This window comes from Acromyrmex echinatior, chromosome 10 (assembly GCF_024713525.1).
Source record: "Acromyrmex echinatior isolate Ae372 chromosome 10, ASM2471352v2, whole genome shotgun sequence".
NCBI classification, from domain to species: domain Eukaryota; kingdom Metazoa; phylum Arthropoda; class Insecta; order Hymenoptera; family Formicidae; genus Acromyrmex; species Acromyrmex echinatior.
Genome location: NC_141861.1, coordinates 2,457,243 through 2,468,561, shown reverse-complemented (window position 1 = coordinate 2,468,561; position 11,319 = coordinate 2,457,243). Strand labels below are relative to the sequence as shown.

The 11,319-nt window shown below is 33.0% G+C and overlaps 2 protein-coding genes across 5 annotated transcripts in view; both read left to right on the top strand.

Moving 5' to 3' along the window:
- Window positions 1–127: 127 nt before the first annotated feature.
- Window positions 128–4,597, top strand: Syb (Vesicle-associated membrane protein synaptobrevin). 2 transcript variants are annotated; one of them, XM_011067440.2, is made up of 3 exons: window positions 128–664; window positions 3,771–4,087; window positions 4,177–4,597. In XM_011067440.2, the coding sequence occupies exons 2-3, from the start codon at window positions 3,775–3,777 to the stop codon at window positions 4,227–4,229; spliced, it is 366 nt and encodes a 121-aa protein (XP_011065742.1). In that variant the 5' UTR covers window positions 128–664; window positions 3,771–3,774; the 3' UTR covers window positions 4,230–4,597. The 2 variants fall into 2 exon arrangements, with proteins under 2 accessions (XP_011065742.1, XP_011065743.1); XM_011067441.2 differs by lacking the exon at window positions 128–664 and adding an exon at window positions 3,169–3,327.
- A 145-nt stretch (window positions 4,598–4,742) lies between these two features.
- Window positions 4,743–11,319, top strand: part of ClC-a (chloride channel protein 2) — a 37,751-nt gene continuing 31,174 nt past the window's right edge. For 2 of the 3 annotated variants that reach the window (XM_087410431.1, XM_011067437.2), the window contains exon 1: window positions 4,743–9,753. Coding sequence is in view for 2 of the 3 variants with exons in the window: in XM_011067437.2 (XP_011065739.1) it covers window positions 9,694–9,753 (60 nt within the window). In the remaining variant the exon portion in view is untranslated. The remainder of the gene's footprint in view (window positions 9,754–11,319) is intronic. The other variant, XM_087410430.1, reaches the window with a different exon arrangement.

The window sequence follows — 11,319 nt, the reverse complement described above, 5'->3', positions numbered from 1 at the left end:
GACACGCCAACCTCGCCGATTGCGCACGTGCACCCGACTTTGGTCGATAAATGGTCGCGATGTCGCCTTGCAACCCTCATGCGCGAACACACCCTACACGATCGTCAGGAACGTTTCCGGGAGCATCGGGTGCCACCCGCGTTTTCTCCGCTCCGTTTTATTTCGATAAATAGCCCGAAATTGTTCTACTCGAAACGCACGTAAAAAGCAAGAGAAACTTATCCATTTAATTGTGCGGTCTTGGTCGTGTTAACTTTTTGTGGGAGGATGATGGAATAGTCGCGTTTCAACGAGGGTGAAATAATTGTGGAATTCTCGTTTTTCTACACGACAAAGTAGATTTATATAAATGTCGAGACTGACTGTTTTGTGCATTTGATAAATCTATCATGGATAGCAATATTGTATTTAATTTCGCGTTGGTCGCTGTATTAAGGGTTGAATAAGGTTGGATCGTACCCCGCAAGTTGGAACATTGTCTCCTTGTATACGTTCCTGTAACGACGCGGTACGAATACGCGCACGAGCATCCGCAAGATGTTTTATTTATGCCATCGTTGCGATATTCGTCGTGAGTCATGTCGGTGTCACGGTGAACGACTGCATGGCGTCGAAGATGCTTTTGCGTTACTGCTCATACGTCCGATTATGGCAGCTCGTAGTGGTAAGTAGGGTTTTATGAGACGAAAGTTTCCACTTTTTTTAGCGAGAGATGGCTACTCGCGTCGTTATTGCGATGTTTAGGCGTAGCAATTTTCGAGACCGAATTTGATTGATAAAATATCTGTTAAAACTGTCCAGAACCGACTCGATTCTCCTAGAAATATACTGTTAAATACAAAGAAAAATGTATTTTTTTTTATGTCAACTTATTCTTAGATTTAAGGTAAAACAATCCCTCAAAATTAATGGAGATAGGAGTTTTTAAAATATTAGATTCTTGAAAAATTTAAATACACAATTGTAAAATATATAAAAAAACTATAAAAAATTTTGTCTAAAACATTTTTCTATACATCTCACCGTTTCACTGATGATCGATAGGAATTAAATATGTATAAGTGTTAGCTTTGAGGGAGGGTTGTTTTATCTCTTATATCTAAGATATTGAATCGATATAAAAAAAATATGTATGTCTTAGATTTGTGTTTAACAACATCTTTTAAGGAGAATCGAATTAATTCCACAATTGTGACAGGTTCCCTTATGATTTTCATTTCATACTCTTCAAACATTTCCCAACAAACAATTTAGCATAAGAAACACATAAGTCAAGAGCAAGTTAAAATGACTTTATTTTGACGTCATGAAAATCAAAATTATAAATTTTTAGTTACAAAATTTGATTATTTATTGACATTAACAATTAAAATAAAGTTATTTTGATTTTTTTGTTGACTTTTATTGTGTGTTCCTTGCGAAATAAAACATAGAAATCATAATAAAATCATAAAAACATCATCTTATTTGTTCTTATAAATTTATTTTTAGTATCAAATGACGTCATGATGACGTCTTATGATATCATTATGACTTAATTATGACTCTGTGTTCTACCTGGAAAGTTGAAGTTATTTTTTGTCATTTTCGCGTATCAAAATAATGATAAATAACGTTTCAGCTTGTTTGTTGATTAGTTTCATAACATTCTAAGTCAACCTTTTTTTTTTAATATCGTCATCAAATATTTTAATTCGATAAATTCTGTCGAAAACAAATATTAAAATACTCCTTTTGGTTTTCTTTATTTCAATCAGCCGCTTGATTTATCATATTCTACCTCTCATAATTTATTATAGGTATAATCTTCACAAAATCTATTATCTCGTTTTTACTTCTGTCTTTTGTGCTATTTTATTTTTTTTTTATATTATTTTACTATCATCAGATTTTTTTATAGCAACAGTATTGCTAAAATATTTTGTCTGTTGCACATATCTTTTGCATGTGTATATGTTGGTCTTAAAATATTAAATTTGTACATACGATAAAGTTATGTGTATATACTAGTATTAACTTTACTTTTTGATCAATAAAAGCATGGATGCTTAGAGTAAATTAAGTAAATTTTTTAAAATAGAGTTCAGCCTCCATTTCATTATATTTATATATTTTTAACATTATTAATAAAAATAGATATTGTTTAAAATGCTTTTTTGTTCAATATTGATTTATATAGGTACATATTTAATGGATCTAGACTGAGCAGAATAAATGACTTGTTTTAATAAAAATTTGTTTCGTCGCAGAATATTGATTCATGTACGTTCGCTTTATCGTTCACTCGATCTAAGTCTATCTTTACGACGAGGAATATTTTAAATATACTACAAAGTTTAAAAAGTACATTTGAAGTATACATTATAATTGTATATTTTAAATGTTTATAATTATGCTTGCTATATTCTCATATATTTTAAATATTTTACAATTATAACATATATTTTAAATATACGATAGGCAATCAATATTAAATTGTTAAATTTATATGAAAATTTAATACATATTGCTTGCTATTTTTATATTTCAAAAATTAAAAAAATATATTTGAATTGTATATTTTATATGTACATTCTAAAATTTTTTAAATATGAGAATAGCAAAAGTGTGTTAAATATTCGTGTGTAAACTTTTTTTAGCTTAACTCCATTAGCTTAACTAATTATTACAGATACAAACAATAAATATGATTTAATTACTTAATTCAGAGATTCATATATTTTTATAATAACTATACATTATTACATTAATGATTGCGACGTAATTTTTGCCACTGTAGGTCTGTTTGCGTTCCTTGCACTTTTTAGACTCAGCATCTTCGCTTTTTCTCGCTTTAACACCCGAATTATATATATCGATTTCATTTTAAGTGCATACATATTTTATAATTTCAAACAACGCGAACAAACATCTCGGTGTCTCGTCGACTACCGTTTTTATCGACAAAATAAATCAAGATAAATCGCATTGCCGCGTTTAGATGGCGTAGGTAGTCACTATTTTGACAAACCATCAATGACAACAGCCTACGAGATATTGTAATTGATTAATAAATATTAAATTGTATTATTTATTTACATCAAATTAAGAAAAGCGATTCTCGATTGAGCAGGTATAATAATGAGCCTTTTTGCTAAGTACCCTTTTTTGATAAATACCTAAATACGTTATAATAACCATGACGTCATGATTATCGCCATTTTCGATTTGTGTCATCCGCTGTTGTGTTGTAAACTGGTAGCCGTCATCGCAAATAATTTGCTAGATATCATCGTGCCTCGCAGATTTAATTAGCTTCGATTGTTCGTGCATTTGACATATTTATAGGTGAGTAAGAAACAAAGCAAGTGTACCATATTACACGATATTGAGATCATTGTAGCGAGATCATCGTTCCCGATGTAATGCTAATGATTAAACATGTTATTTGTTATTTTTCTTGATTGCATTTCCATCGTATTTTCATGTTTGCGTATGCAGGTCCTCTTTGTTTATTAACAAGACTGAGCGATGAATATTATATAGGTTGATAAACGTATAAATAGAGCTCGTTCAGAAACATATGCGTGATTTTTGAGGTTATGGGCGTGTACCTGTTATTTATTTTGTTGATTTTTGTGGAATTTGTTGCAAGGAGATTCGTATTCTTTATATTACTTTATTTTGTTCAATCTGAAATCCCATGGATAATGGTCGTAAATTGACAAAACGTTCGCGCAGAAATCGTGTTGGAACAGGTTAGTCAGAAGGAGTCCTTGTCATTTTTTCAGGACTATGGAGGGTGGCGGTGCAGGAGGAGAAATGGGCGGACCGCACAACCCCCAACAAGCGGGTGCAAGCAAGAAATTGCAGCAGACTCAGGCCACTGTAGACGAGGTCGTAGGTATAATGAAGGTTAATGTGGAGAAGGTGCTGGAGCGAGATCAGAAGCTGTCGGAGCTCGAAAACCGTGCAGATGCCTTACAACAGGGTGCGACGCAATTTGAACAACATGCCGGCAAATTGAAACGAAAGTACTGGTGGAAGAATCTGAAAATGATGCTCATCCTTGGCATCATATGTGTTATAATTTTAATCATCATTATCGGTGAGTACGCGACACAGACTTGTGAATCTGGTGTTAATGCTTCTGACCTCTGCATAGTTACATTTGTTTTTTCTTCATCTCTATGATAGCTTCGGTTGTGCCAAGTTCGTCTTCAGACAACTCTGATAATGCTCCAAAATGATAGCGTTGTACCAAAGGAAAGACACGGTGTCGTACCGAACAATCATCTTTTCTCTTAGGATAAGTTATATATTTGATAAAGTACGTACAAGGGGAACCGCCAAGGCTGAAGATGAGGCGCGAATGTGAATTATTATGTTTATAATGTCAACCGCACAAAAATTGGGAACAAAGAGAACATATTTTTGAGACTTATTGTACTGGAATTCACATGATTATTAGATTAACAACCAGTATTAATACAAGTGGCCTTCCTTTTTTTTAAATATAATAATAAAATAAATACTGGGATATTCTTATGATGTTAATCTTGTTACAGCAATGCTTATTATATGAATTATACATAATATATATAATGTTTGTACTCTTTTCGAGTTTTCTTAATATCTCAATTCTCCTCCAGCCTCCTGCTGTCCGTTCCATCACACGTAATTGAAAGTAGACCGAACGAAATTGCAGTTCTTTTTATAAAGTAATTATATTCTACGCAATTGTCATAATTGTCATAATTTCCTTCGCCAATAGCACCATGTCAAATTGTCTTGAAGTCGTTAAGAATATTGTATGAGTCACTTCACGTTTTTTCAGCGTCATAAAAACGGGTGTTGCGCTGAACAACGGTGATCCGCAAACCACATATTTTTACTGTGGATTCCCCTTCAGATTTTACATTGATTACATGTCTAAAAAATATCAGTCATTCATAAATATTTATGTCCCGACGCCTTCCGCTCCGCGGTTCGTAATAACGTCGATTTCATTAGATCGAAAATTATGCATATTCGACGATAAGTAATTTCTGCGTTGCTAAAGTTCAAAAATTCAGGGTCGTTCTTATTGAGGAAGAGGAAGGTTTGTTTAATCAAATGCGATGTCAATTGCTTCATAAAATATAGAAAAAAATTACACGCGATGCAGGTGCACGATAAACGTGTATATGTATAGAAGGAAAACCTTTAATTCCAAAGTAGCATAGTTCGTACGAATACGAAGAAATATTTGGTTCTTTTTGCTATCGTGATATAAATTATGCAAAACTTTATTATATATTCTACATAATACGTATGATCATAAATACGTATGATCATAAATTATAATATAATTATAAATTATAATATATTCGCTGTCACATTAAGTAAAATCAGATTATTTTTATTTTCAATGATATCGTATATTGTTGATAAGAAATTCATATACCTTATATATATTATAATTTTATGTAAAATGTTATTAATTTAGTTTATACTTGGTTTTCTATCAACTTAAATTAATTTTAATAACATTTTAAATTATTTTATGTAGGATATAATCTTATTAACAGTATGTCGTTGAAAATAAAAATAATCTGATTTTTAAGATTCAAAAAGACGAACAATAAGTTGAGGCAAGATTAAAGTTGATCTACTTGGGAGATCTTGGTGGAAATTATAACGAGCAAACTTGATATAATCTATCTTGATGAAAACGGGCATTAATATTTCATGTAGATTTATATGTATCGCGTAAAAAAACTCGATATACACAGAAATAATTTGAAATACCTTCCTAATTGAGGAAGCAGAGCGTGATCGATCGCTATCGGGTATTATATTCTCACTATTCATATCTTCAATCATCTGATCGCGATCGGAAGTATCGTCGACGTCCTCGAAAACATTATGTGAAAGGCAAAATTATCGCATCCCTTTGATAGTCAATTAGTACTATTCTTCCATCAATCGACATACGTTCGCGAATTGTTCGGCGAATTCGCGATGGTCAAGGCTAACCACTCATATTTTGTATGTATAACGTTCACTACAGTGAATGCAAAACGTATTCGAGAGAAATTTTTATTTAAAAAAAACCTGATCTACAGAAAATAAATATTAATTAGCAATTTTATGTAATGAGGTTGCCTTAATACAAACAAAACAGATTTGCATGTACATAATTTTACAAACTAAATTTCTCGACTGTACGAATTTTTGTCTACATAAGAAAACTTTTTATTTTTGTTTATTTTTAATAATTAGACTGTGGATATTTATGCAAAATGCTTAATTGAATATTTTGCATAAAATACATATTTTGCATAAATTGCATATTTACAGATGGCAATCTTAATCTTTTTACTTTTTAATATTAATATAATAAACTCGTTAACGAACAACTGCGATCTGTTAAAACTATCCAATTGTTAATATTCAGTTAAATATTTTGCAATAAATATCCGCATTCTATTAATAATGTTTCAATTATTACACATATTTTTAGCTAAAATCATTTAGAAAAATATATACTCTCTCTCTCTCTCTCTCTCTCTCTCTCTCTCTCTCTCTCTCTCTCTATTTTATGCTTTTTTAATTGCAAATTAATGTTTACTTTTTAAAATTTCTTTTAAAGAAATCTTTCTTGTACGAATACTTTTTGCACTATTGAAATTTTAAATCAATTGCGAGCGAAACGACGAAGGCATGTGGAAAAGGAAAAGGTCATCGCCCACAACCTGACTCATTAGATATCTTACGTTGAAGTTGAGATTCTCGCGTCTTTGATAAAGTCAAACTACGCTCTTTTCGTCGAATTAAACATTCACGGGGAAATGTCAATCTCGTTTTCCCGCTTTCAAGTTGATACGGACGATGTTTATTCTTGTCGTCGCGCAAGTCGCTCGAGTCTTTCGCTAATATTATCAGTCGTCGTGTTTATAGAAGAAACGTTTGACAGTATAAGGCTGTAGTTACGATTTGTAGTACAATCTGGTACTATCTTGAACCGTCAATTATGATTTTATCGGCAGTGGCGGCGCAAAAGATCGAAGCGATTCGCATGGTGCTTATCGTAGAATTAATTTTTTTATAAAATTCCTTCTATAAAGCTTTTAGAATGTCACTTTGAATAATGAAATCTCACACCCTTCAAGATTGAAAATTGAGCCACTCTTGTTTAAGATTGGCTTAATTTTCACTCTTCAGAATGAGATTCTATACTTCGAAGAATTCAGAGAGATTATTTCTAAGAAAATGTAAGATTATTAACTACACGGAGAGAATTTTTTCTTAGAGTTCATCCTGAAAATATGATTGTCGTGGGATAATATTATATTTCGAAGAATTTTAATGTAAATTCTCTCATTTATTAATAAAATTACAATAAGGTATAAAATAAGGTATAAAATAAGTTTGATTAATTTTATTGAAGTGTAAAAATCTTTAAAATATTCTATTATACCACAACTATCATATTTTCAAAATAAATTTTAGAAGAAAATTCTTCCCGTGCAGTAAAATTAACGATAATCACGTACTGATTTTACATATTCGTACGATAAAGTTTCTTTCCTCGTCGATAGAATAAAGATCGCGTAATCCGCTGGAAATCCGCAAAATCCACGTGATCTCTGCGTTTCCCACAAGCAGCAAAACCGCGTCGAAATTTCGTTGCGAAAATGTGCGAGAGCGCGGCAACTCGTTGCGCGATTTTACGTCAGCGAGCGTCGCGCGAATCCGAGGAATCGATCGTATAAAAGAAGCAGACGGCGGCGACACCCACTATCGTCTTCGCCGCCGTCGCCGTCTGCCGCCGATGTAGGATTTTGAATTTCCTGCAAATACAGAGAGTGACTGAAATCTCAGCCGCTTCATTCATACACCTATCAGTCGGCTCACGACCGTCCAGCCGGGCAGTCAGAGGCGCTCGCGAAGCGCGCGCTCGCTGCGTCTCGCCGTCACAAGCGATTTCGCGCCGCAGTCGCAACGATCGACGATCCTTGACTGAAAAGCCCCGCACTCCGCGAGGTAAACCACGTTCGCGGATCCGGGTGATATTATCGTTTCCTCACACGAGCGACTCGAAGCTCCAGGCGACGTCTTTGGAAGATAATTTCGCCCAATCTTCTCTCCTTCGAATCGGTCATTTCGGAGATACGGATTTTTTTAAAATAAAATATCTCCCAGAGAGTGTGTTATAGTTTTACGACCTTAGATAGTTTAACGACTGTCACATATACGTCTGTCTGAAAGTGTCCACATTTTGGGATCTTCGTCCAAACAGAATTTCGCGAAATACTTCATACTGGAAGAACAGTTTCTGGCTGCGTTAATTGGAATCCTGGTTTAAAATGGAACCAAACCAAAATTTTCTGGTTGAATTCTTGAGTTGAAATAACCAGAACTCTGATTGATATGATTGTAATTTTCTGATTCGTTCATTTTCAATCGGAAATTTTTCTCAGTGTTTGGAAGTGAAATAGAGACTTTTTAACTTCGTTCGCGCAGAGCGATAACGCTGAGTTACATTATTCGCGTGCCACTATCATGACGAGCTTATTTGGCTCGCAAAACGTCCTCGACGTCAATATTTATTAGTTTGAAAGTCCATTTTGTTCGAAGAATAACGTTTTGAGTCGATCGAGAAACGTTCGCGCAGGTTCAACCATTGGATTTGATATTTTTTAATCCGTGTCATCGGGATTCACACGATTCGAATTCGTCGCGTTTGCTGGCCGATCGCGCTGCACAGACCGGTGTTTGAACAGTGACTGGACGATATTTTCAGCTTTTCTTTATCTTTTGCTCGTGGTTGTTCTCGCACTGCGAAAGCTACCGACGACGTCCACGTGATCATTATAGCGCTTTTCGCGCGTTTTCTTCGAAAGCGCGTCGTCTTTGCGATTTAAATCTTGCATGCGCAAGAAGTTCAATTCGATTTGATGCTTTTCGTCGCGTGGTTAACAATTTGAAAATATTTGTATATGAGTCAATAACTTAAAATATTCGCAAGTGACAGGGTTTTCATTTTTGGAGCGTGATCTTATCGATGCAATAACTTGCGAAGTTAACGATTGGAAGTCGATTGGAAGTTGTCGAAGAGAAGTACGTATAAACGAATTGCTCCAACAACTGGTTCCTACTACAATTCTGTTCTGTACTACAATACGAATTGTAATCCGACCAATAATTGACAATTCTTATATAATACTAAACAATAATATTTGGCATTTTTGTATGCCAGAGTTTTATTTTGAAGAATTTTTTTGCATTGACCTTTCATTCGATTCTTCATGCGATTTTGTTGTTGATTATCGCAAATCTTGACACTCGATTAAAAATGAGACCTTCGAAATTCTCGAAAGAAAAATAGAAACGTTTATGACGCTGATTTGTTGTGTATCCAAAGTGAAGAGTGTCATCGATGAATTGCCGCCGTTATAAAGAGAAAGAACGAAGAAGAAAAAGAAGAAGATCCGGTGCCTTTGACAAACTAATCGTGGATCAAACTTTCTTCATCTTTTTTGAATTTCCGTCCATCAGAGACACAGTTTTTCGGAAAAATACGCTAGATTCATCTGCGATTCTTCCCACACTCATCTTTCCTCTTTTTCCCAACCGTTCTTGCCTTCTCACCACCTTTTTTTAGAAGCAATTTTCTTCGGGGATTAAACAATTTTCAAATTAATCATTCTCGTGAAATAACAAGTTAAAATGGCATCTTCCAGTCGAAGAGAAAACGAGGAGTATGGACTGGGATATCAGAACACTTTGGTAAGTATCCGTTTGGATTTCATGATTGTTGATTATAAGTTAATATTAACGACTATCATTTAATGTATAATTTTATCTGACGGTTGCGAAAATTCACGAGGTTTTATTTTGTTATCTGGATAAAACTTTTGAAAAAATAGTAGAAAACTTGTAGAACGAAGAAATTTATAGAAGCATGTTCTTTGAAAGATGGAGAATGAGCGTATAGCTGTTAATTTTTGAATTTTTAATACAATATAACTTTTATACGTACAATTAATTTTTAGAAATAACTTTTGATTATACGAAGAAGAAGCAACATGATTCCAAGTATTACGTAATTTTATTACATAAAGTTTAAATTAGGTATATTGTTGGTTTAGTAAATTAAAGACAAATTTCTTTCTGGGAACGACGGATGCGATTATCAAATTTATCCGCATTGTAACAGGATTAAATTATGAGATATTGATAAGTTTATGCGCAGACGAGTCGAACGAGAGACGATACTTAAAAAGTCACTTAAAAAGAATTACAAAATTACGTATCAGGAAGTAATTATTAATTATTTATAGAAGAGATATTTTGTTTTTTTTAAATCTGAATCTCTTTGTTTTCCTCATTGTTTTGTCTAATTGTAAATAAGCAATGTGTTTCATAATATTTAAAATCATAATTTACATGATTTTTCAACAAGTCTGTAATTATCCTCGTAAATAATTATGTTACAAAAATGTTAATATTTTGGTAATACTAATAATCCTCAAGAAATGTCACGAGGATCAACTTTTTATATAAAACCGTTAAATATCACTAATTATATGTTGACTTTATGAGAAGTACATGATCTGCAGATCCTATTAAAATATCGAGATAAACATTTATTTTGAATGTTTCGCGTACAACTTGAAAATAATAGAATCAAATCTTTATCTACAATCATATTTTATTCCCTTCGTTCAAATCGTTTTTTACTATTCTAAGCTTTCAAAAATGTAGAAAAATTCAGAGTTACTTTTCAACATCTCTATTATATTACTATAATTTTTTTAACAAGTTATTTTGAGAGAACATTCTGCCCTCTTTTATTTTGAAAAAACTTGAGAGAAATTTTGCTTGTGCAAAAAAGACTCAGATTGCAAGTGAAGAATTAAACAATTATTGAGATAGTCACGAGAATATTATTTCTCGTCTTGTTTTCAAAATGCATTTTTCATTCCTTTTTTTAATCTTGAATTTTCTACTTTCGAACATGGCAATGCATTAGAAAAACACTATAAATCTTAGACATAGCTTTTTTCAACTGTCGCTAAAATCGTAAACGCGAGAGTCGCGCTTTTCAGCGCGGCTGTTAACATTCGTTTCGCCGATCTTTGGATGCTCATAAATTATTCATCAGCCACAATAAAATTAGTGTTTTTACTTATGATTTATTACCGAAAGAATATTGATAAGAAATATCAATAATCGAGGTAAGGAAACTTTTCACCAGGATGCGTTTCTGACAGATAAATTTCTGCCCGTGAATGAAATCGAATATACTCCTGGCTCTCTCTTGGCAAAGTCTAGAATACCTTTATTATTTCT